The following is a 25,326-nucleotide window of genomic DNA, read 5'->3' on the forward strand; positions in this document are numbered from 1 at the left end:
CTACAGTAATCAGTGCTATACATATGCAGTTACTGTAAAAATGACACTGACAGGGAAGGGGTTAACTTTATTAGTGATCAAGGGGTTAAGTGTGTCCCTAGGGGCGTGATTCTAACTGTGGGGGGCAAGGCTTTTGATGTAACCACAGAGACATATGATCCTACATAGCAGGATCGTATGATCTCTGCAGTTACATCAGGGAGAATGACAGGCGGCTTTGTTTACATCAGCCGCCTGTCTTTCTCCCTCTACAGCGGGAGATCGCGAGTGGCCGGCGGACATCGGAGCCTCCGGTCACTCGCGCGGGGATCCCTGTGAATGAGCGGGGGTGGGAGCGCACCTCCGGCGGCACGCGCTCGCCCCCTATTGGCTCGCGAGTGACGTACCGGTACGTTACTTTGCCCAGGAGGGGCTGACCGCCGCAGTATATGTACTTGCGGCGGTCGGTAATTGGGTAAGCTAGGAGTTCTTCCTGAGATTCCCGCATTCTCCAATCTGCCGCCTTGTATAGCACACCAATTGGATGGGAATCCCGTGTCACAATCTCTGACCAATCAGCTCTGTAATGTGAGCTGGTTGTTCAAATGGTGTTCTGGCTCACTGGCCGCATGGCATTTGAACATCCAGCTCACATTACAGAGCATTCTCAGCTGAGCTGGGCTGAACAATCATAGACCAGGACACATAGGGGTTGATTTACTAAAACTGGGGAGTGCAAAATCTGGTTGAAACCAATCAGCTTCCAGGTTTGGTTTTGTCAAAGCTTAATTGAACAAGCTGAAGTTAGAAGTTGGTTGGCTACCATGCACAACTGCACCAGATTTTGCACTCTACAGTTTTAGTAAATCAACCCCAAGAGTCTCAGTATCACAGCTGTGCACCTTACCAGATTGTACACTACCATGTGCTGAGCATTGTGACAACCAACCAAAGAGATGGTGTAAAGCTGGCCATAGATGGAACGATTTTATTTCCTGCAACCACAGGTCAATCAACTTGGGCACAAGCAACCTGCCTGTATGTGGTTCGAATCTCGGCTGGTCCCTGCTGAACTGGCCAAGGTTTGAATCGTCTATGACCAGCTTAAAGCGGTAGTATACTCCGCTTTACCTTCAGGTAAGCCTATAATAAGGCTTAAGATATAATATCTTCTAAACCTGCACGGTTTAGCCGCTTTAGCCCCAGCCGCTGCAGATGTACTGCGGCAGGCTGGCTCTCCCAGGCAAAGCCCCGTACATGTACGGCGCTCACCTGGGAGGAGCTAGGGGGGGGGCGATCATGCGCCGCCGGAGGCGCGCTCCCGCCCCCGCTCGTCAGCGGGGATGCTAGTGCGTGTGACAGGCGGCTCTGATGGCCGCCGGTCACTCGCGATCTCCCGCCGCTGACAGAGAAGGACGGACGGCTGATGTAAGCACAGCCATCCGTACTTCTCCCTGAAGTTATCACAGATGTCATGTGATCCTGCTATATAGGATTGCATGTCTCTGTGATGACTTCACAAGCCACGCCCCCCCACAGTTAGAATCACGCCCCTAGGGTCACAGTTAACCCCTTGATCACCCACAGGCTTAACCCCTTCCCTGCCAGTGTCATTATTACAGTAACAGTGCATATTTTTAGCACTGATTACTGTAGTAATGTCACTGGTAACCCCAAAAGTGTCAAAAATGTCAGTTAGGGGTCCGATCTGTCCGCCGCAATCCCGCAAAAAAAAAAAAAAAAAAAAGCGCAGATCGCAGCCATTACTAGTAAAAAAAATAAACAATAAAAATGACATAAATCTTTCCCGTAGTTAGTAAACGCAATAACTTTTGCGCAAACCAATCAAAATACGCTTATTGCAATTTTTTTTTACCAAAAATATGTAGCAGAAAACAAATTGGCCTAAAATGTTAAAAAATTTAGATTTTTACATTTTACTTTGAGAATTTCATATAAAAGAATGTGAAAAATATTGTTATTTTTTCAGAATTGTCGCTCTTTTTTTGTTTATAGCGCAAAAAATAAAAATCTCACAGGTGATCAAATACCACCAAAAGAAAGCTCTATGTGTGGGAAAAAAAGGACGTCAATTTTATTTGGGTACAGCGTCGCACGACCGCGGAATTGTCCGTTAAATACACGCAGTGCCGAATCGTAAAATAGGGCCTGGTCATTGAGCAGCCAAATCCTCCGGTCTGAAAGTGGTTAGGAGATAGTCGCCCTGCATGCAGCCGCTGATACCAGCGGATTCCGGCGGACCTTCAGAGCTCCTTGCCGGAAAGTGAACTCACAGCGCCGGAGCCACCGAACCCGGAAGAGACGCCGAGGGAAGATGTCAGCTGCCTCAGCGGTGTCCGGGCGACCATGTCGGGGCTTCTTTCTAAGGTATTTCATAATGTGCTAGTATGAGATGCATACTAGCTCATTATGCCTTTGTCCTGCAGGGTTTCTTGGCTGCCAATTCCAATGCACAGCCATATGTACTGGTCAGCATAAATCTGAAAAAATATCTAAAATAGAATGAAAACATATTGTGACGGTGTTCACCGTCACTGGAATTTAAGGACAGATAGGTAAAGGTTTGGATTGCTTCATATTTGTCAGCAAGGTCTCCATGTAGAAATATTGAGATTTGTTCCCATTTGCCATGAGGTCTTTGACCAAGAAGTACAACTCCTAATATGGTCATTCCAGGAAGTTCAATGAGGAGACTGACTGTCTAACAATGTTGCTTTTGTCTGAGGTGGCTTTCCATTCACCTACTGTCGGGTGTGCTAATGAACCCACCTGTTGTCTGCTAAGGGATGTATTGACACTCAGAGTAATGTGTATTAGAAGGGGCTCGTTATGGAACCATTGTTCTGTGTCTGGCTATTGTGTACGTTGATTGTCCCCTGGGGGCTTCTGTCTCATTACACATAACAGTCCTTCTAATCAAACTAACGGACCAATCCCTGCTGACTCATTTTCAAGTCCTCATTTGCATGGCTAAGGAGGACCTGAAGGAGAACGGCATGTACTGTGCAATTGACCAATGGGAAAGCGGTTGTTGGGGGCAGGATGTTCAAAATTCTGTATAAAAGTGTGCTGTTTACTTCCAATAAATGGTCTTCCTGTTTGAACTTACATACAGCCTGCTTGGTGTTTGTTCTAATGGATTCCGAACGGCACATAGCTGTAGTTCGGATCCCGGAGCCTTGGTTGACCAAACCAACAGACGTTGCGATCTGCAAGCTTACTCACTAGAAACAGAGGAGTGTCGGGATAGCGGAAACGAGCGAGCATGGGTCTTGTAACACATATGCAAACATAAAAGGAATTAAAATTCAATGTATTGAATGCTGAGTAATAGGCATAAACAAAGCGTGTGATACCATTTTCCTTTATGTACAAAAAAGTGTACTCAGCCACCACAACCATCTCTAAAAATGTTACATAAAGTCAGATGTTACATAAGGGTCAGATACAGTATCATACGTTCAGAGGATGGAAGTGATTTATTCTTTTTTTTTTAACCGATACTGCAATAACCTCACCCCGCACAGGGCTCATGATTTTGTGTGCATACCGTTTTTTTGAGTTATTCAGAATAACCTGTTTTTAAATAAAACATGTCTATGCTTTTTTTTTTTTTTTTTTATTATTATTATTATGAAAAATATGGCTTCTGCCCGGTGTGATTTCTCTGATGTAAAAGGAGATTTTTCTTCTCAGAAAAAGTTTTCCCGCACTGCAAACAGGAATGCGGCTTCTCGCCCTTGTGAGTTTTCCTGTGATAAACATAAGCCGAGCGCATAGTAAAACACTTGCCGCACTCTGAACAGGAATACGGCTTCTCCCCGGTGTGAATTCTCCTGTGATCAACAAGAGCTGAACTCGTAGTAAAACATTTCCCACATTCCGAACAGGAATACGGCTTCTCCCCTGTGTGAGTTCTTTGGTGATTTATAAGAGCCGAGCTTTCAGTAAAACATTTCCCACATTCTGAACACGAATACGGCTTCTCCCCGGTGTGAGTTCTCTGATGATAAAAAAGAGCTGACGGCGCAGTGAAACATTTCCCGCACTCTGAACAGGAATACGGCTTCTCCCCGGTGTGAGTTCTCATGTGATTGACAAGCCCTGAATGCGAAGTGAAACATTTTTCGCATTCCAAACATGAATACGGCTTCACCCCGGTGTGCGTTCTCTGGTGTTTGACAAGAGCTGAACTCTCACTAAAACATTTCCCACACTCTGAACATGAATACGGCCTCACTCCGGTGTGACTTCTCTTGTGATGGAAAAGAGCTGAACTTGAAGTAAAAAATTTCTCGCACTCTGAACATGAAAATGGCTTCTCCCCGGTGTGAGTTCTCTGGTGTTGGAGAAGACGGGCATTTGTGGTAAAGCACTTATCACAATAGGAACAAGAGAACGGCTTCACGCCTATATGAACCCGTAGGTGGTAATTAAGACTTGACTTCTGGCTGAAACATTTCCCGCACTCTGAACATGAATATGGCTTCTCTCCAGTAGATGTTTTTTCTTCATTAATGAAGCACAATTTGCGAAGAAAACATTTCCCGCACACAGAACATGGTCTCTCCCCTGTATAAGATCTTTGGTGTACGGTGAGAGTTTCCTTTCTGGTAAAACATTTCCCGCAAATGTAACATGGGAACTTTTCTTCCTCTCTATGATCTGTATGGTGGGTGGTGGGAGGCAAGTGATCAGGAATACTGCCCCCTGGTGTGGTGGGATCAGATGACACATCATTGCTGGGAAGGGCCGAATTGGGATTTAGGGTAATGGGATCTCCTCCTAGAGAACTGGAGGTGATGAACTTTATGGGATGTATCGCCATTTCATTGTTGATGTATTGTCCATCTGGAGGAAATAAAAGAGAAAACAATGCGAACATTTAAATGAACAATAAAATAAAATGAAAAGTTGTCTGCAATAAAAGGGTTTTTTAATAACATTTGTATACAATAAAATACATTTTGGAATTTATTTTATTTTTTTTTTTAATTTTGGAATTTATTTTATTGTAAATTTTGGAATTTTTTTTTACATCAGTTAAAATATTTTTGTTGTTGTGGATTACAATTACTGTACATTAATTGGGAGCAAGTAGAAATCTAGGCTTCCTTTTTTTTTTTTTAAGTTTTACAAGGCTAATTTAAAATAGTTCTAAAGGCTCAATGTTTTTGGTAAAAAAAAAAAAAAAAAAAAAAAAAAATCGCAATAAGCGTATTTTGATTGCTTTGCGCAAAAGTTATCGCATCTACTAACCACGGGAAGCTCGCCCCGTAGCTTCCCGTGCACGACCGACGTAGGTCTACGTCGGTTTGCTCAGAAGAGCCACCCCGCCGCAGTAAAAAGGCGGAGGGTGGTCAGGAAGCGGTTGATACAACAACTTTCATTGTGGATAATAAGCTCTCAAAGCGTAACTTATAAGATGGAGCCCTTCTTGGTCTAAAAATTGGCAAGTCTCCAGAATCTCACCAGACGGTATAAACCTGCTCCTTCACAAACCATATGTAATTGGCAATTTGTCATTTCTTACCTGTGCCAATCTCAAAAGGAACTTCCTCCTCTTTAATCCTCACGTGTCCTTCTTCCTCCTCCTCAGCTTCTACATCTCCATGAATGGCGCTGGTGGCTCCAGGGTCTGTGAATAAGAAGTGGGAGAAGAAGAGATTGTTGTAGTGACTGAACAAGGATAATCTGGGACTCTTCTCTGGATTTAGTGTTTATTACTCACCTGTGCTGATCTCTGGAGGAACTTCCTCCTCTTTAATCCTTGCACGTCCTTCTTCCTCCTCCTCAACTTTAATGTCTCTCTGAGTGTTTCTGTTGTCTGTGGATAAAGATGAGAATGAAGCCACTTTTACTGAGATGTATGAGAGACCCCAAAGAGTGTGTTTTGGGGAGACTGGTCACATAACCCCCAGCTCTGCTGATCCCCCGCTCAGTAGTAACCCCCAGCTCTGCTGATCCCCCGCTCAGTAGTAACCCCCAGCTCTGCTGATCCCCCGCTCAGTAGTAACCCCCAGCTCTGCTGATCCCCCACTCAGTAGTAACCCACCCCCAGCTCTGCTGATCCCCCGATCAGTAGTAACCCCCAGCTCACAGCTAATCCCCTGCTCAGTAGTAACCCCCAGCTCTGCTGATCCCCCGCTCAGTAGTAACCCCCAGCTCAGCTGATCCCCCACTCACTAGTAACCCCCAGCTCTGTTGATCCTCTGGTTTTCTGATCCTCCTGGTAACGTCTCTTGGCTGCTTACACACAATGAAATGATGTGAGGAGGAGAGCCGGAGTCTAATAGAGGCTGATGGCTCCTGACTACCCCACTGGGCACATACTGTCCCCCCATTACTGTCTACTGACAGAGGAGGGGGGAGAAGAAGAGATTGTTGTAGTGACTGAACAAGGAGAATCTGGGACTCTTCTCTGGATTTAGTGTTTATTACTCACCTGTGCTGATCTCTGGAGGAACTTCCTCCTCTTTAATCCTCACACGTCCTTCTTCCTCCTCAGCTTTGACCTCTCTCTGAGTGTTTCTGGTGTCTGTGAATAAAGATGAGAGTGATGCCCCTTTTACTGAGATGTGTGAGAGACCCCAGAGAGTGTGTGTGGGGGGAGACTGGTGACGTAACCCCCAGCTCTGCTGATCCCCCACTAAGTAGTAACCCCCAGCTCTGCTGATCCCCCGCTCAGTAGTAACCCCCAGCTCTGCTGATCCTCTGGTTTTCTGATCCTCCTGGTCACGTCTATTGGCTGGTCACAGACAATGACATGATGTGAGGAGGAGAGCCGGAGTCTAATAGAGGCTGATGGCTCCTGACTCCCCCACTGGGCACATACTGTCCCCCCATTACTGTCTACTGACAGAGGAGGGGGGAGAAGAAGAGATTGTTGTAGTGACTGAACAAGGAGAATCTGGGACTCTTCTCTGGATTTACTGTTTATTACTCACCTGTGCTGATCTCCACTGCAATTTCTTCCTCTTTAAGCATCTCACCACCCTTCACAAGCATTTCATCTTCAGCTTTAACAGTCTGGTTATTACCCTGTATAAGATTAATAATGCTGGAAACTTTATCTGCATTATGATTTTGGATCAGACATAATGGCACTTTCTTTAAGACTCTCAGCTTTATCTACCTGATCCTCCTGGTGTTCCTGTGTGGGTTCCCGGGAATACAGAGGACGGGGACATCTCTCTGGGGGATTTCTGTTACTGGATCCATCTGTAGGAAACACACACACTGACTGAATACATTGTTTCTATGTCTTTATATGGAGGATGTGTGTATCTAGGGGGATCCTCAATACAAGAAATGAAAGTCTCCTCTTACCCGGTGATGTGAGGGGCGGCCACTTCTCCATCAAAGTCTCCTTGTGCAGATCATTGCATCCCAAATACTTCCCTTCTTCTGTATTCACCTGACACACACAATGATACAGTCACCATCCAGACACATCCCTTGTCTGTTACCGGATAATGTCCCAGAATTCCCGGCACCGCTCACCTCTCCTGTCAGCAGCTCAATGATCTTCTGAGTGACTTCTAGAATCTTCTTGTCATTGTTTACGTCAGGTATTAAAGAGTGGGTTGGAGTCTCCATTAATGGGCTCTCTTTCCTGCTCCAACTTTGTGACACACGAGTCATGTGAACGTAAGATGGCTTCTTCACTATAATGCTTTCCTGTGTTTTACATAAAGAAGATCGTTGACATCCCAACATAAGTCAATGCAGTTTTTTGTCACTAGGAGTTCCTAAAATCCCTCAACTCTCCGGTCAGCTCTGTGTTTTATTAATAGAGATAAGAGTGATGTCATGTGACCTCCCAGAATCCTTCTCACCTCTCCGGTCAGCTCTGTGTTTTATTAATAGAGATAAGAGTGATGTCATGTGACCTCCCAGAATCCTCCTCACCTCTCCGGTCAGGTCTGTGTTTTATTAATAGAGATAAGAGTGATGTCATGTGACCTCCCAGAATCCTCCTCACCTCTCCGGTCAGCTCTGTGTTTTATTAATAGAGATAAGAGTGATGTCATGTGACCTCCCAGAATCCTCCTCACCTCTTCGGTCAGGTCTGTGTTTTATTAATAGACATAAGAGTGATGTCATGTGACCTCCCAGAATCCTCCTCACCTCTCCGGTCAGCTCTGTGTTTTATTAATAGTAGGGGTGCACTGATCCGACTTTTCTAGTCCCAATACCTGGCTTTGTGTATCTGCCGATACCGATCCGAAACTACACACATAAACAATATATACATATATATACACACACAGTATACAGTAATAGAAATAAGGGTACTTGCAGGGATTTTCCTGTAGGCACTGTGTCTATCTGTGGCTGGCCCGGAAAGCATGCGGCTGCAGTACAGAGCAAAGCCTCTGCTTCATGTGTACGGCTCCTCCATTCACAGGCGGAGAGCATCTGATATCACTCCGCCTGTGAGCCGGACCTATACAGAAAGTAGCGGCTCCGTGTAAGTAAGGGACGGCTGAGCAGGGAATCAGCAGACACCGCGGTAGGTTATGCTGCGACAAAACCAGATCGGCCCGTGGATCTGTTAATTTTACCGATCCCCGATCCAGCTATTTTGGCAGTATCGAGGCCGATATCCGATCCGAATATCGGATCGGTGCATCCCTAATTAATAGAGATAAGAGTGATGTCATGTGACCTCCCAGAATCCTCCTCACCTCTCCGGTCAGCTCTGTGTTTTATTAATAGAGATAAGAGTGATGTCATGTGACCTCCCAGAATCCTCCTCACCTCTCCGGTCAGTAGGTAGATGATCTCCAGGGTGAGGTTTAATATCCTCTCAGTCATGTGACTATTCTCCTTTTCCATCTTCAATCAGTTGATCTGTTTTAAAGTGTTAGTTTTTTCCTTAAATTTGGCTGTCCCTGGACACAAAAATAAGACAGAGATTACTTATCTCTTCTACCACCTGTGCTGCATTACAGTGCTCTGATTGAAAGGGTTTTGCCAGATAAGGTTTACACACTGAAAAACTTCTGGTAGTGCCCCCTGCAGCACTCAGTGGTTCCTTCCATTGACCTCCACATCCCTATTGAGTCCTGTAGTGACTCAGCGGTCTGAGGGAGGAACCACTGAGTGCTGCAGGGGGGGCCACAGGAGACTGACACTGCCAGAAGGGATTCTGTGCAAACGTTACCCAGTAAATCCTATTAATCAGAGCACTGTTCTGCGGCACAGGCGTTAGGAGAAGTATATAGATGCAAATACAATTATATATTATTATATACAAGTATATAGATAGGGAGATGATGAGAACCTGCGATTCCTGCTATCGATAATAAGATGGCCCAGTTAACAGCCAGCAGCCCAACCCCCACAATAGGTCATATTGCTTTCCTCAAGCCTGTAAGAGGGAAAAAAGAGGTTATATATATATATATACATATGCATATATATATATATATATATATATATATATAGATATATATAGATATATATATATATATATATAGATATACATACATACAATCTTCTCACCAAATCCCAATGAGACTGTGTGCTTTATACAGGACATGTGACCAGTCACATGATTCCTCCCCAAACTCCATTCTACCGAAAGTGCTGGGACCCTATTCTTATTATTCTCTCATAATAAGAACACATTATTACCTTCTCTCCTCGCTGGGCACACAACTCTCCTGCAGGAAGCTTCTATTACATATAAAAAGCGTCACTCTCCACCTTTTCCGGCTACAACAAAATGGCCGCCGCCTCTGCACTCCCTCTCTCGCAGCAAACGGGCGCCCTCTAGTGGCGCTGGCTCTGTTTTCTCCTCTGTAAGACTGACCAATTACAGGGAATCACTATGGCAACCGGGAAGCTGCCGAGTAGCCGTGGAACGCAAACAGCGGAAGTGAGCGCTCCACAGGGCGGAAGTGGAGAAAAGGGAGACAGTTTCATGTATACTGTGAGGGAAAAATATAATATTATGAAGTATTACTATATAGGAATGGTGTTTTTTCACGGCTGGAGGGATTTAGCGACTTGTAGTAATCCATATAATAGTGCAGATACTGAAGGTGTATTATCCACTTGCTGGCTGAATAATAATAATACATGTTTGTATGCTGTAGTTCCTGAGAACTCACTGGGCTGCTTAGGCCTGTGATTCTCATCTAGTGATCGACCGAGTTCGGGTTTTCGTTGCCGATACCGATATTTTGGCCATTGCATATCGGTATCGGCCGATATTTACGTATATTTAAATTTTTATTTTTTATTTTTATCACTTGAAAGGTACTGTTGTGGAGGGATCTGGGGGTCTAAAAGACCCCAAACCCCTCCTCTGCACTTAAAAGTATTCAAAACGCTAAGTTTGGCTTTTTTGAATGCGGTAATTTTTTTTAATCTGGCGCCGAGTACCCGGAAGTGATGTCATGACATCACTTCCGGGTTTTTGCATGGAGACCCAATCAGAGCCGAATGGGGCTTTGATCGGGTCTTTGGCGGCCGTGCAGGATGGTTGCCCTGGTCTCTCGGTGGGACTGGAGACCGGAGCGAGCCGCGGAAGGTGGCTTGGGGGGGGGGAACATCCCCTCCCGCTCCTTGTAATGACAGCCGAGCGGCTTCTTAGCCGCATCGGTTGTCATTACAAGACTGCCGACCGTCGGCTATGGACACCAGTACTGGAGTGATGCCTCTAGCTGCAGGCATCACTCCGGTACAGCACTTTCCGAATTATCGGTAACCTCAGGGGCCGATTCCGATATATCGGGGAAAGTGCATATCGTACCCCGATATATCGGCTTTGCCGATAATCGGTGGATCACTATTCACAATCACTGTGCTGGGGCCTGGTACTGGGTACAGCCTTCCTCCTGCTGATTTCTGGTTTCCTGTTTGATCTGACAGACATTAGCATCTGGAGCAGACAGGGGTATGGCTTTTCTTGCACTCCCTCTGGCTCCTGGAGGGGAAATAGAGATGTGGGGTTCCTTCTGGTCAGCTCTGGCTTCTCTAGGCACCTGACAATCCCAGCACAGTGAGGGTCACAAGGTTCCCTTCTAGTACAGACTAGCAGCCGGAGATGGAGAGGGGCCAGCAGGAGTGCGGTACAATGTAGATCTCGGTGTCTCATGGGGGATCCCAATGCCATGGAGGAATTAAGTTTTTTAATGCAGGATCTCAGTGTCATGGAGGATCGTGGGGTCATGATGGATCTCGGCCCCATGAAGGATCTCAGCATCATGGGGGAACTTGGTGTCATGGTCGATCTTGGTGCCATTGAGGATCTCTGTGTCATGGGAGATCTCAGTGTCAAGGAGGATCTTGGCCAGCCTGATGGAGGATCGTGGGGTCATGGTGGAGATGGCCCCATGAAGGATCTCAGCATCAAGGGGGAACTTGGTGTCATGGTCGATCTTGGTGCCATTGAGGATCTCTGTGTCATGGGAGATCTCAGTGCCAAGGAGGATCTTGGCCAGCCAGATGGAGGATCTCAGCGTCATGGGGGATCTTGGGGTCATGATGGATCTTGGACCCATGAAGGATCTCAGCATCATGGGGGAACTTGGTGTCATGGAAGGTCTTGGGGCCATTGAGGATCCCTGTGTCACGGGAGATCTTGGTGCCAAGGAGGATCTTGGCCGGCCTGATGGAGGATCTCAGCGTCATGGGGGATCTTGGTATCATGGAAGATCTTGGTGCCATGGAGGATCTCTGTGTCATGGAGGATCTTGGTAACATGAAGGATCTCGGTGTCATGGGGGATCTTGGGGCCATGGAGGATCTCAGTGTCATAGAGGATCTCATTATCATGGGGGATCTTGGTGCTATAGGGGATCTCGGCACCAGGAGGATCTTAGCATCATGGGGGATCTTGGTGTCATGGTGGATCATCTTGGTGCCATGGGGGATCTCAGTGTCATGGGGGATCTGGGCACCATGAATGATCTTAGTATCATGGGGAATCTCAGTGTCATAGTGGATCTTGGTGTCATGGGAGATCTTGGCACCACAACGATCTTAGTATCATGGGGAATCCCAGTGTCATAGTGGATCTTGGTGCCATGGGGATCTTGGTACCATGGGTGAACTTGGTGTCATGCGTCCAAAAAGGTCTGAGCTCATTCCTGCTTACTATAAGTGTGATGTGTTCTTTGTGCTGCTGGCTTCTGGTTTAGCAAAAAACTTCATCCTCTGACCCGCCTTTACCACCGTAATCTTCCAGTGCGGCAAGGATCAAAAGAGCTGAGGGAGATGTGACGAGAACTCATCAATAGTCTTCAAGAGTGCTCAACTATCCCCACCCTTTCAACCCCTCCCTCCATTCGTAGACACCGTAATATCGCTTTTATGAATAAAACACGATCTATTAATCAAGGAGGTGGACCTTGCAATCATCCATCGCCCTCCTTTCATAGATCACTTTTTTTTCATAGAAGGGACAGTATGCACCGGAAGACTACAAAGGAGGAAGACTTCTACTAAATCAGGGTACAGCAACACAAGGGACAAACCACACTGACAGTAAAGTGTCCCTTGTTTTTTTTTTTTTACTACACATGGCTTTACTATTACAGTAAACACGAGAACTGAAAATACGCGGAGAACAAGAGTTGTAACTAAAAGGATCCAATGAGATTTCACTGTTGATGTTTTTGGGAAATTAAGGAGAATTTGATCAGTTGCTGTTAGATGCAACTGCTATTGTGTGCTATTTTTCTTCTCTTCAGTTTTAATGGATCAGACCTATAGTGTTTTTTTTTTGCAGAAAAAACACTTCTGAGATAGTTAAAGGGAGATTTGTTATCCTCAGGAGCCATTGAAAACCAACTGCACCTTTAACCACTTTACCGCTGCTCACTGAGCTGCTACTGCGGCAAAGTGGCTCGCTATCGTCTGACGACGTAGACCTACGTCGCCAGACATTCCCCTCTCTCGCCGGCGCGCGTGCCGCCGGAGGCTCGCTCCCGCTGTATTCAGTCACAGCGGGAGTGGGGCCAGGGGAGGAGCGGCGGTCATCACCGCCGCTCTTCCCCGATCGTCGGGGAATCGAGTGTGGAGATCCGCCCACTTGTGTAAACAAAGCGGGCGGATCTCCTAAGTGACAGGCAGGGTCAGATTGCAGGGTTCAGCATAGCTGAACATGTGATCTGTCCCTGTGTCACTCAGTCACCTCCCCCCACACACATCAGTAAGCACCAGGCATACATTAACCCCCTCCCTCTCCAATAAAAATTAACCCCTTCCCTGCCAGTGTCATTTTTACAGTAACAGTGCATATGTATAGCACTGATTACTGTAGTAATGTCACTGGTAACCCCAAAAGTGTCAAAAATGTCAGTCAAGTGTCCGATCTGTCCGCCGCAATGTCGCAGTCCCGCAAAAAAAATCGCAGATCGCCGCCATTACTTGTTAAAAAAAAAAAACACCAAAAATGACATAAATCTTTCCCTTAGTTAGTAAACGCAATAATTTTTGCGCAAACCAAACAAAATACGCTTATTGCGATTTTTTTTTTACCAAAAATATGTAGGAGAAAACAAATTGGCCAAAAATGATAAAAATTTTGATTTTTACATTTTTTTGGGGGGGAATTTCATATAAAAACATGTGAAAAATATTGTTATTTTTTCAAAATTATTGCTCTTTTTTTGTTTATAGCGCAAAAAGTAAAAATTGCACAGCTGATCAAATACCACCAAAAGAAAGTTCTGTTTGTGGGAAAAAAAGGACGTAAATTTCGTTTGGGTACGGCGTCTCACGACCGTGCAATTGTCCGTTAAAGTCACGCAGTGCCGAATCGCAAAAAGTGGCCCAGATGTAAGACAGCAAAATCCTCCGGTGGTAAAGTGGTTAAATCATATTTGTTACTATTATAAAGGATTTATATGGGGCCAACAGTTTGCTGAGCACTTTTCATCATAAAGTGAGACAGTACAGTTACAATAGAAATCGATACCTGAACAAAATAACAGAGTGGGCAATATACGTGGCAAATGAGGTTTAATGTGGTGAAGTGTAAGGTATTGCACTTTGGGACTAAAAACATAAACGCAAAATAGGTGTTAGGAGGGGAACCTCTGGGGTAGCGGTAGGGAACCTATGGCTCGTGAGCCAGACATAGCTCTTTAGATGGCTGCATCTGGCTCTCAGACAAATCTTTAATAAAGGGGGACGTGTCTGGACGTGAGCCGCGCTGGACGAGTAGTCCCAGAGCTCCGCAGCGTCTACCACTCAATCCAGTGCCATCCGCCAAGCTGTGCCCGGTGCCAAGGAAATTTCTGCACCCATCGATGGTACACTTTGTGGGATAACCACAGTTTGTCTCTGGGCGACCGTATTGCCGCGCTACGGACCCCGCGGCCTACTCGCGGTCCCGCCACCGGCTTGTGTGCTGTGCATCTGAGGGCCTTGGCAATCAGCACCTGGTAAGGAGACCTGCCATCCGCTCCCTGTGCCCCGACAGACACAATCTCCTTCCCCTCTGACACCCGGGGACCCACAGGAGCTGCCTCTCACATCCACTTCTGAGGCCTTCAGCGCCATTTTCTCAGGGCCTATACTCACCTCCATCACTCGCAGGCCTGCAGGCGCTTTACCACTCCGGCCTCATTGCATACCTGCCTGCTCTGTTCTCTTCCCGACCGGACTCCAGGCACTTTTACACGGCTCCATCTACTCAATGTATAGCTGCAGCCCATGAATATGAATATTAAATAAAGGTTCCCGACCCCTGAAATATAGTGTATGGCTCTCACGGAATTACATTTGAAAATATGTGGTGTTCATGGCTCTCTGGGGGAATGGAAAATGGAGAAAGATCTGGGGGTCTTAGTAGAAGATAAATAAGAGGAGCACCCAAAAATGGAGACTGCTGTGTCCTAAGTGGCCTGGGCACAGACCCGTCAGTAGACCCAATGGTAGTCCAAGAGGGTCTCAAATGATAAGTGGGAAGCCACCGCAGCCTAATGTAACTGGGAAATAAAACATGGAAGGGGCCAAAGAGAAGCCTCTAAAGAACGGCTGCATAAAGGGATGCTCAGACCAACTTTGTATGAATAATCAAAAATGCTTTATTAAGGATCAAAGTGACAGATTGTCTAAAAATTAACCCCGTCATAGGGGAACAGTGTACAAAACATGAGAGGATACAGAAAATAAACTGACCACACACAAGACATAAAACCAAAAAAGAAATCACACATACAAGGCCGGCCTCACACATACACTGGAAGATCAGACCAGCAATGACCGGAGTAAGCTGCATGCATTCCAACCGGGAATGTTTGAATGCTGCTATCTCATCGGTTTGCTGGTCGGCATGCCACAATGATGTAAAATACCTGGTATGATATATAACCAATATAGCTGCACCAATGGTTCAAAAGGTTGAGAACTTCAAACTTAAAACTCTAATTTTGTCAACCCTAAAAATTCAAAATATACTGTGAACTGTTGCCATGCAATGCAGATCTAAACCCATACACTTCAACTGTGATTGAGAGGCATATAGGCTCTGGATTGTCAACACGATTTCACCATGAAAAGAGGGAGGCATCTAGAGGAATGTCTGCACACCGATTAATATAAACTGTAAATAAAGCCAGTCCTTAACATGGATGATGGCTTGTATCTTGAAAAAGATGAAGTTCAAATCCTCAAATAACGTTTGGTTTGTATAATCGGGCCAACTTAGAACCCCTATAGCAGAGAGTCTCTTGCTGTAATGGTGAGTAGGGGTGCAGGAGCAAGGGAGAGACGCAGTATATGGGGAAGACTGCGCGGGCTCACACCAAACATAAGCTGTATCCCATACTGGTCAATTGTGCCATTGGCCAGGTGACGGCCGTGATTAATTGGCATATATCCACTGTATGGCTGGGTCAGCTTGGTGGTCACGGCCTTTTCTCTATCCCATTTATTATAAATGCTTATGCTCACCATGCACTGGAAGTCTTGAATGAAGGGACATCTGCATAATTCCTTGGGGTAATTTTAAAGTAACGGCCCAGACATTAAATGTTCCGCTCCGACATGCCACGAGGGGATGGCGTGTTCTGAAATTTGCAGGCGAACAACGCTCTAGACGGAGGCTGGAACGCAGCGGTGGCTCTTCCGGGTAGTGTGTTGCCGGCGTGTGACTTCAACGCGTTTCGCGTGCGTGACGCACGCTTCGTCAGGACGTCATTGGAACGTGAGGGAGGAAAATAAATAGGGAGATGGCCTGATTGGAGATTGCCATCAGGTGGCAGTGTTACAGCCATTCCTCTATTACAGCCTCTCGCTTAATTTAAAAACCGGATGGAATAACACCATCATGTGGTAAAAAATAGGTAATGCACAGTATTAGGTATTCTTTTTTCATACGTGGCGTGGCTCTAATACGGTCAACTGCGGCTCAATAAATAACCAGATACCACTCAAAGATTTAAGAAGAATAGCATACTTGAACAGTGTAGGAATTATCGCATTCATCATGCAGTTTATTGATTACCCTTGATGCTAAATTAATCACATTACTATTGGTTGTCTTGCGTCAACAGCACATACAGCTTGGAGATACCGATGCATTATTTAGACAAATTCCCAAAACAAAGAATGGCATACAGAGGCCACTCTTGTTTCGAGGGAATTATCATTCTTTTTCAAAACTCCAACAGTCTTTCACTTCGAGCTAAATAGTAATTTAGCAATCAAGGCATAAGGAAATGTTATAATTATGGATCCTCTCAGAATTTCTTTCAAAAAAAGGGGGAAAGAAAAGATAACATGCCTTACATTATGAACTCTTAGATTGCACATGAAAGTGGCCAAATTACTGTACTGGGTGGCACTATATTGTCCAGATTTCCCATAACCCGAGATCCATATCTCTGTATATTAAAAAGTATGTAATATATATAGAGGATAATAATCCTATTTAATAAGAGCATGTAAGATTTCAATCATATGGATATCAACTTAACGGGAATAACATATATAATAAAGGGTTTACATGGAATGGACTGGTGAAGTATGATGTAATGAAAAACATAACACCCTCTGTTTTATTGTTCTGCAGGTGAATGTCATATGATATAACCAGTCTTACTTCCTATCATCGGGCCATGTATTAGAACTGACAGTACTACGGCTCAAGAAATATACTGAGACTCATGTCAGTATTCAATCCCAAGGGTACCAAAGTTTGGAGACGAAAAATCCACGCCTTCTCTTCTTTTAAGAGGACTCTATCGAAGTCGCCTCTTCTGGGCGATATCTTTAAGGCCCAAAAGCCCATTACTTTTAGACCGGAGGGGTCGCTGTTGTGTTTTTCAGCAAAGTGTAGGCCGATAGGAGTCTCTTTTTAAATGCTCCCCTATTCTGATACGCAACTGCCGTTTAGTCTTACCAACATACCTTTTTTGACATGGGCACTGTATAATATACAATACACGGGAGGTGGAGCAGTTTATGAAGGACTCAACACTATATGTCACTTTTGCTTGTGAATCTGTATAAACCTGTGATTTTATCACATGGTTACAAATCTGACAGTGACCACAGGGGTACATTCCCCTTAAGGGTGGTAATTCGGTAAGCCAATTGGTTTTGGTGGTACGAGTGAATTCAGATCGTACTAAATGGTCACCGAGATTTGTAGCTCTTCTAGCCGTTAATAGTGGACGTGGGCCAACAATATTTTTAAGTTGTTCGTTGTTCTGTAATATGTGCCAGTGGGATTGAAGGATCTGTCTCACCTCATTCCACTGGCTACCATATTTGGTGATTAGGCGTGGTAGATTTGAATTCTGAGGTTTTGGCTTATTTTGAGTCAAGAGCTCATTTCTATCTCTCGCTGCTGCCTGTCTTCTTGCCCTCCTAATAATTCGGTGAGAGTATCCCCTCTCACGGAATCTCGCATACAGGTCTTTAGATTCTTGTAAATAATCTTCACCAAATGAACAATTACGCTTTATGCGAATATATTGTCCCACAGGGATCCCTCTGATTTGACTGATTGGATGATGACTGTCTGCCCTAAGGAGGGTATTGGCAGCCGTTGGTTTACGAAAGGTAGTGGTAACTAATTTTCCATTTTTGAGCTCTATATTTAAGTCTAGAAAAGAAATTGTTTTCTTATCGACTATATAAGTCAGATGAATATTACGCTGATTAGAGTTGAGTTCCAACATAAACTGCTCCAGCTCGAGTGGCGTACCTGCCCATACCATGAGCACGTCGTCTATGTACCTCAGCCAGGTCAATGCATGGCTGAGGTACATAGGCGAAGTGTACACCACCTCTTCCTCCCACATGCCAAGATGTAGGCATGCATATGACGGTGCCCACGGGGCACCCATGGCCGTCCCTCTAATTTGCTGGTAAAAATAGTTGGAGAATTGGAAAACATTATTCAAAAGGGAAAATTCAAGCAATTCCAGAAGAAATTCATTTTGTGAACCCTGCAATGGATATTTCTGTTCAAGAAAATGATATACTGATAGAAGCCCCCAAGGATGGGGAATAGAGGTATAGAGAGACTCGACGTCTATTCCAACAAGTAATACTTCCATATTGAACTCAAGATCTCGGACCTTGCTCAAGACGTCCCCCGTATCTCTCACATACGAGGGAAGGTCGAGAACAAGATCCTTGATCAATGAGTCCAAGTATTTACCGATCCTGTCCAAAGGACCCCCACAGGCAGATACTATAGGTCTGCCCGGGGGGTCAACCGGGTTTTTATGTATTTTTGGTATAATATATATTGTGGGTATATTATAATCAGAAACCTGAAGATAGTGTTTCTCTTTGGTGGTGATGAGTCCAGCTTCAAAAGCGAACTGGAGTTTCTCATTGATGTTTTTTGCTAGCTCGGGGAGTGGGTTGTGTTGCAGTTTTTTATAGGTATTGTCGTCTGATAAGAGACGTTTAACTTCCCTTTCATAATTGTCTGCTGTTAGTAACACAACATTACCCCCTTTGTCACTTTTTTTGATGACAAGGTCGCTAGCTTTTTTGAGATCTCGCAATGCAGTTCTTTCCTCCCGTGTGAGATTGTCGGACGAGAGTGAGTCCCAATTGACGCGTTTAAGATCTTCCTCTACCAACAATAGGAAGGAATTTAACCATTTGTTAGTACAAAACTTGGGCATCTTAGTTGAGCGTATATAAATACTGCTCTTTCTCAGACTGTCATCTTCTAATGGGACTTCATCCTCGTCCGAGAACTCACCGGCTTCATCCAATAATGACTCTAACACTGACAAGGCTTCAGCTTCTTTAGCATTAACTTGTGCTTCCTTTGAAGTACTTCCATTTCCAGCATGTACCAATCTGTAATATACTTTCCTGAGGTAAAGACATAAGTCTTTGTAAACCTCAAAATGGTCCATGCCTGAAGTAGGTGAGAATGAAAGGCCTTTAGTTAATACAGAAATATGAGATTCATTTAGGACAAAGTTAGAAAGGTTGATCACTTTGGGGTCATCAGTTCTTTCAATAATTATCTGAGGAGAAATTTTATCACTATTTGGACACTGTGGGCAATTAGTCATTACCGACGATTGCGTGGTCTGGTTCTCTGTTCCCACATATTTCCCTGTCCTCCTGTTTTTTCTCTTTCTTTGCCTCCTTTGTTTTTTTTGGGTCCTTTTTTCAAGATCCCCTTTGGGGTTGTGGGCGGAGAGACATCCTCCCCCACACTCTCCCTTAAAAAAGTGACCGACCTATCTAGTAGAAGATAGACTAAGCAATAGCATGCAATGTCAAGCTGCAGCTGCCAAAGCCGGCAGAATATTAGCATGAATAAGGAAGGGGATATATTACAGAGATAAAACTATAATCCTGCCACTTTATAAAACCTGGTCCGCCCACATCTGGAGTATTCTGTCCAGTTCTGGTCACCAGTCCTCAGAAAGGACGCGCTGGAACTGGAAAGAGTCCAAAGAAGGGCAACTAAGCTAATTAGGGGATTGGAGGACCTAAATTATGAGTAGCTTTTACAAGCGCTTTATTTATTCTCCCTAGAGAAGAGACACCTGAGAGGGGACATGATAGCCATATACAAATACCTCAACGGTGATCTCAGCATAGAAATAAAAACTATTCAGTCGCAAGGAGTGCAAGACAACACAAGGCCCTTCATTGCGATTGGAGGAGAAGAGATTTAGCCTCAGGCTACGCAGGGGTTTTTTTTTTACAGTAAGGGCAATAAGATTGTGGAACTCTTCCACAAATGGTGATAACTGCGGGGAGTATGGCTACTTTTAAAAGACTCTTAGACATACATCTCCAAGATCAAAACATTCAGGGGTATGGGAAATGAATATGTCCACACACACCTACACAGGTTGAACTGGATGGACTATTGTCTTTATTCAACCTCACCTACTATGTAACTATGATACAGGAGGGTTAAGAGGGCGCTGCTCATGGGAGCTTACAATGTAAGAGGAAGGGGCAAGTGGTATAAAAAGGGAATACCTGTGAGGTGTGAGCTTATGGAGAAAGCCAAAGTTCAGTCGTTAGGTTGACGTGTGAGAGGCTTCTCTGAAGACATGACTTTTCAGGGATCATCTAAAGTGGACAGAGTAAGAGATAGCTGGACAGATTGGTGTAGAGACTTCCAGAGGATAGGAGAGGCTCTGAAGAAGTCTTAGAGGCAAGCATGGCACAAGGTTATGAGGAGCTAGAAAGCAGGAGGACTTGAGAGAAGTAAAGAGGATGATTCAGTTGGTATTTTGAGACAAGATACCAACAATATAATGTATTGTTCATGTTAACCGCCCGTCGTCAATTTACGTCGGTCCTTCGTCGCTAAATACCGGGGTTATGGCAGAAGAGTGCGACAGCAATGCCCCCAATAAATGCAGAGTGCCACAGCATTGTTGCCCCCAATAAATGCAGAGTGCCACAGCATTGTTGCCCCCAATAAATGCAGAGTGCCACAGCAATGCCCCCAATAAAAGTAGAGTGCCACAGCAATGCCCCCAATAAATGCAGAGTGCCACAGCAATGCCCCCAATAAATGCAGAGTGCCACAGCAATACCCCCAATCAATGCAGAGTGCCACAGCATTGCCCCCAATCAATGCAGAGTGCCACAGCAATGCCCCCAATAAATGCAGAGTGCCACAGCAATGCCCCCAATAAATGCAGAGTGCCACAGCAATGCCCCCAATAAATGCAGAGTGCCACAGCATTGTTGCCCCCAATAAATGCAGAGTGCCACAGCATTGTTGCCCCCAATAAATGCAGATTGCCACAGCATTGCCCCCTTTCAGTGCAGAGCGCCACAGCAATGCCCCCTTTAATGCAGAAAGCCACAGCAATGCCCCTTTTCAATGCAGAGCGCCACAGCAATGCCCCCTTTAATGCAGAGCGCCACAGCATTGCCCCCTTTCAATGCAGAATGCCACAGCAATGCCCCCTTTAATGCAGAGCGCCACAGCAATGCCCCCTTTAATGCAGAGTGCCACAGCAATGCCCCCTTTAATGCAGAGCGCCACAGCAATGCCCCCTTTAATGCAGAGCGCCACAGCAATGCCCCCTTTAATGCAGAGTGCCACAGCAATGCCCCCTTTCAATGTAGAGATGCCACAGCATTGCCCCCTTTAATGCAGTGTGCCACAGCATTGCCCTATTTGATGCAGAGTGCCACAGCATTGCCCCCTTTCAATGTAGAGATGGCATGCCAGAGTGCCACTTTTCAATGCAGAGTGCCAGCGTTCCCCCCGACCCATCCGTGCACTTACCTCACAGTCACTTCTCTTCACGTCTCTTCAGTCCTCCCACGGCGCCTCCTCCTCGGCCAATGGCGTAGGGTTTGCCTTTCGGCCAATCAGGAAGCTAGAGGACCCGCTCCCTGATTGGCCAGGAGGAGGATCAGTGTGACAATAGCGAATTTTCATTCGCTATTGTCACACAATGGGCGGGCTCGGGGGGGAGCAATGCTCTGCTCCTCGGCTCGGCTGCGGCGGTTTTAGGCATGGGCGAACGGGGCTCGGGCGGTCCGGTACCATTTGATCCACGGACCGGTACCGGTCCGCGGCCCGGGCATGCCGACCCCCACGTGTTATGAAAAAATGCCGCCCCGGGCGGCTTCCCCGTTCGCCCGTGCCTAAAACCGCCACTGGGTAAGTGGTTGAATTGATGGGTTTAGTTCCGCTGTAAATAGTAAGCAAAACCAAACTGCACTGCACTTTCTTTATTGAAGAAAAACGTAACTATACCACAACTATATCTGGAAACCTGCGAAAAGTTAAGGGTTAAGATCTCTGAAAACTGTTTCCTGATGCAAGTGATTGAATGCCCGTGTGGACCGTTGTTGCAAAAAATGTCTCCAGCGCAGTGTTCACAATTATACGTCTTGACCTGATATTAGATGTGTTTCACAATTTGTATTTACGGCTTCTGTCCACTGTGAACTTTCTGATGTAACAGAAGATTTTTTTTTCCTGTAAAACATTTCCCACACTCTGAACATGAATACGGCTTCTCCCCCGTGTGGGTTCTCTTGTGATTAACAAAAGCTGAACTCGTAGTAAAACATTTCCCGCATTCGGAACATGAATACGGCCTCTGCCCGGTGTGAATTCTCTTATGTAACTCAAGATTGCATCGCTGGCTAAAACATTTCCCACACTCTGAACATGAATACGGCTTCTCCCCGGTGTGAGTTCTCTTGTGTTTAGCGAGAGTTGAACTCTCAGAAAAACATTTCCCGCACTCTGAACATGAATACGGCTTCACCCCGGAGTGAGTTCTCTGATGTTGGAGAAGGCGGGCATTTACGTGAAAACTTTTACCACACTGGGAACAAGAATACGGCTTCTCGCCTGTGTGAATCCGTTGGTGTAAAGTGAGATTTGACTTCTGGTTGAAACATTTCCCGCACTCTAAACATGAAAATGGCTTCTCTTCGGTGTGAGATCTTTCTTGGTTAATGAAGCAGAATTTCCTAAGGAAACATTTCCCGCACACAGAACATGGCTTCTCTCCTGTGTAAAATCTGTGGTGTACGGTAAGGGTTTCTTTAGAGGTAAAAAATTTCCCACACATGTAACATGGAAACTTTTCCCCCATTCTATGATCTGTATGATGGGTTATGGGGTGGTCGAGAGAACTCCCCCCATGTGTAGAGGAATCAGATGACCGATCCGCACTAGGAAGGACTGGATGGAGATTCGGGGTAATAAGGTTTTCTTCTTTGATATACTTGATTGGAATGTCCGCCATGTTGTTCCTGATGTGTTGTCTATCTGGAATAAATTGGAGACAAAACAGAGTGGGCAAAATTACAGAACCATCTAACAAAACAATGACAAGTTGCCTGAAATAAAAAGCTATTAGCAACATTTACGTATATTATACTTTAACCACTATACTTAGATGTACTGCGGCAGGCTGGCTCTCCCAGGCAAAGTCCCGTATGTAAATATTGTCTATATTGTTATTTGGAGGATTATATGTAGTATATATTGATTTGAACTGTTGTTTATTCTAGATTCTATGAGATTTTGAAAGTCTGTCTGTTATATATGCTCATACTGACTGGATCCTGAGGAAGCTAATATAGCGAAACGCGTCGATCCATAAGTGGTTCATGTGATGGACTCCAGACATGTACTGTTATATTTATATGATCACTGAAGAGAAAAAAGAAACAAATACTGATATGTTCTACTGTATGAATGTTTTCAATAAATTGATTTTATCTGTATTTTCTTTCCATTTTTTTGCATTGTACCCTTGTAATTTTAGGCACACTCAAATCCCCATTTCCAGGACCACCCACCTGGCAATTTATACCACTGCAAAGTCCCGTACATGTACGGCGACCAGCGTGCCCCCTTTCAATGCACAGTGACCAGCGTGCCCCCTTCAATGCAGTGACCAGCGTGCCCCCTTCAATGCAGAGACCAGCGTGCCCCCTTCAATGCAGAGACCAGCGTGCCCCCTTTCAATGCAGAGTGAACAGCGTGCCAAGCCCCCCCCCCCCCCCGAGACCAGTGCACTTACCTGTAGCGGCGGCTTTTCCTCAGTCCCCTGGCGTCTCCTTGAGTCCTCAGTCCTCCCGCCTCCTTCTCGGCCAATGGCATGGGGTTTGCCTTTCGGCCAATCAGGAAGCAGGTCTCGGACCCGCTTCCTGATTGGCCAGGAGGAGGACCCGTGTGACAATAGCAAATTTTCATTAGCTGTTGTCACACAATGGGTGGGCTCGTGCGCACTGCTCTGCTCCCCGGGTCCACCCTTTGCTGGAGCAAAATTGTAATAGGTGGGGACTGGGAGGCGGCGGCGCGGCGGGCCTGGAGGAGAAAGGGGGTGACGTCACTGGTTGCTAAGCGGCTCTAGCCTAGCAACCAGTGCAGTGTGTGGGCTCCGGCCGCCTCCCCGAAGAGAAAGAGCACTGCCGCCATGGCCACAGGCAGAGAGAGCCAGAGCGGATGATACAGATGGTCACAGCAAGGCGGCTTGGCGAACTTCCAAATGTTTAGTAACCGGTTCTGTGGAACCGGTGTGAACCGGCTGAATCCCACCACTGGTTAAAGTAGCTCGGGGCAGCATCTGAGCATGGTAAGTAATTGGGCACACCACTACATTTCTATTAATAAAACACGTACCTAACCTGAGGAAATAAATAGGACATACCAAGAGAAATAAACCACCAAGAGAGCCATGAGATGGTCACTGTTCTCCATTTAGTGTTTATTACTCACCTGTGCTGATCTCTGGAGGAACTTCCTCCTCTTTAATACTCGCATGTTCTTCTTCCTCCTCTTCAGCTTTGACTTCTCTCTGAGTGTCTCTGGGGTCTGTGAATAAAGATGAGAGTGAAGCCCCCTGTACTGAGATGTATGAGAGACCCCAGAAAGTGTGTGTGTGTGTGTGTGGGGGGGGGGGACTGGTCACGTAACTCCCACCTCTGCTGATCCCCCGCTCAGTAATAACCCCCAGCTCTGCTGATCCCCCACTCAGTAATAACCCCCAGCTCTGCTGATCCTTTGGTTTTCTGATCCTCCTGGTCACGTCTCTTGGCTGGTAACACACTCCTCTCTGGATGTACTGTTTATTACTCACCTGTGCTGATCTATGGAGGAACTTCCTCCTCTTTAATCCTCACATGTCCTCCTTCCCCCTCCTCAGCTTTGACCTCTCTCTGAGTGTTTCTGGTGTCTGTAAATAAAGATGAGAGTGAAGCCCCTTTTACTGAGATTTATGAGAGACCCCAGAGAGTGTGTGTGGGGGGAGACTGGTGACGTAACCCCCAGCTCTGCTGATCCCCCACTCAGTAGTAACCCCCAGCTCTGCTGATCCTCTGGTTTTCTGATCCTCCTGTTTATGTCTCTTGGCTGGCAACACACAA

At 45.7% G+C, this 25,326-nt stretch overlaps 4 protein-coding genes across 5 annotated transcripts in view; all 4 read right to left on the minus strand.

Annotated features, from left to right (window-relative positions):
• Window positions 1–5,823, minus strand: part of LOC309562771 (uncharacterized protein) — a 379,789-nt gene extending 373,966 nt beyond the window's left edge. The window contains exon 1 of the mRNA XM_082267075.1: window positions 5,732–5,823. The gene's annotated coding sequence lies outside the window, so the exon portion shown is untranslated. The remainder of the gene's footprint in view (window positions 1–5,731) is intronic.
• The window catches only part of LOC309564371 (uncharacterized protein), a gene marked incomplete at its 3' end in the record, with an annotated part of 548,195 nt that extends 539,319 nt beyond the window's left edge, over window positions 1–8,876 (minus strand). The window contains exons 1-2 of the mRNA XM_082268998.1: window positions 8,764–8,876; window positions 7,504–7,680 (exon numbers count right to left, since the gene is read on the minus strand). Of these exons, the coding sequence (XP_082125124.1) occupies window positions 7,504–7,680; window positions 8,764–8,841 (255 nt within the window). The 5' untranslated portion in view covers window positions 8,842–8,876. The remainder of the gene's footprint in view (window positions 1–7,503; window positions 7,681–8,763) is intronic.
• On the minus strand, window positions 3,626–25,058 carry LOC309562787 (uncharacterized protein). Of its 2 annotated transcripts, none has more exons than XM_082267092.1 (3): window positions 25,041–25,058; window positions 5,534–5,638; window positions 3,626–4,851 (listed from the first exon to the last, which is right to left on the minus strand). In XM_082267092.1, exon 3 carries the CDS (start codon window positions 4,826–4,828, stop codon window positions 3,632–3,634), a length of 1,197 nt encoding a protein of 398 aa, XP_082123218.1. In that variant the 5' UTR covers window positions 4,829–4,851; window positions 5,534–5,638; window positions 25,041–25,058; the 3' UTR covers window positions 3,626–3,631. The 2 variants fall into 2 exon arrangements, with proteins under 2 accessions (XP_082123218.1, XP_082123217.1); XM_082267091.1 differs by lacking the exon at window positions 25,041–25,058 and adding an exon at window positions 6,446–6,537.
• The window catches only part of LOC309564372 (uncharacterized protein), a 107,620-nt gene continuing 104,656 nt past the window's right edge, over window positions 22,363–25,326 (minus strand). The window contains exons 13-14 of the mRNA XM_082268999.1: window positions 24,676–24,775; window positions 22,363–23,217 (exon numbers count right to left, since the gene is read on the minus strand). Of these exons, the coding sequence (XP_082125125.1) occupies window positions 22,365–23,217; window positions 24,676–24,775 (953 nt within the window). The 3' untranslated portion in view covers window positions 22,363–22,364. The remainder of the gene's footprint in view (window positions 23,218–24,675; window positions 24,776–25,326) is intronic.

Source organism: Pelophylax lessonae, assembly GCF_965119305.1.
Source record: "Pelophylax lessonae genome assembly, chromosome: 9".
In the NCBI taxonomy this organism is placed as follows: domain Eukaryota; kingdom Metazoa; phylum Chordata; class Amphibia; order Anura; family Ranidae; genus Pelophylax; species Pelophylax lessonae.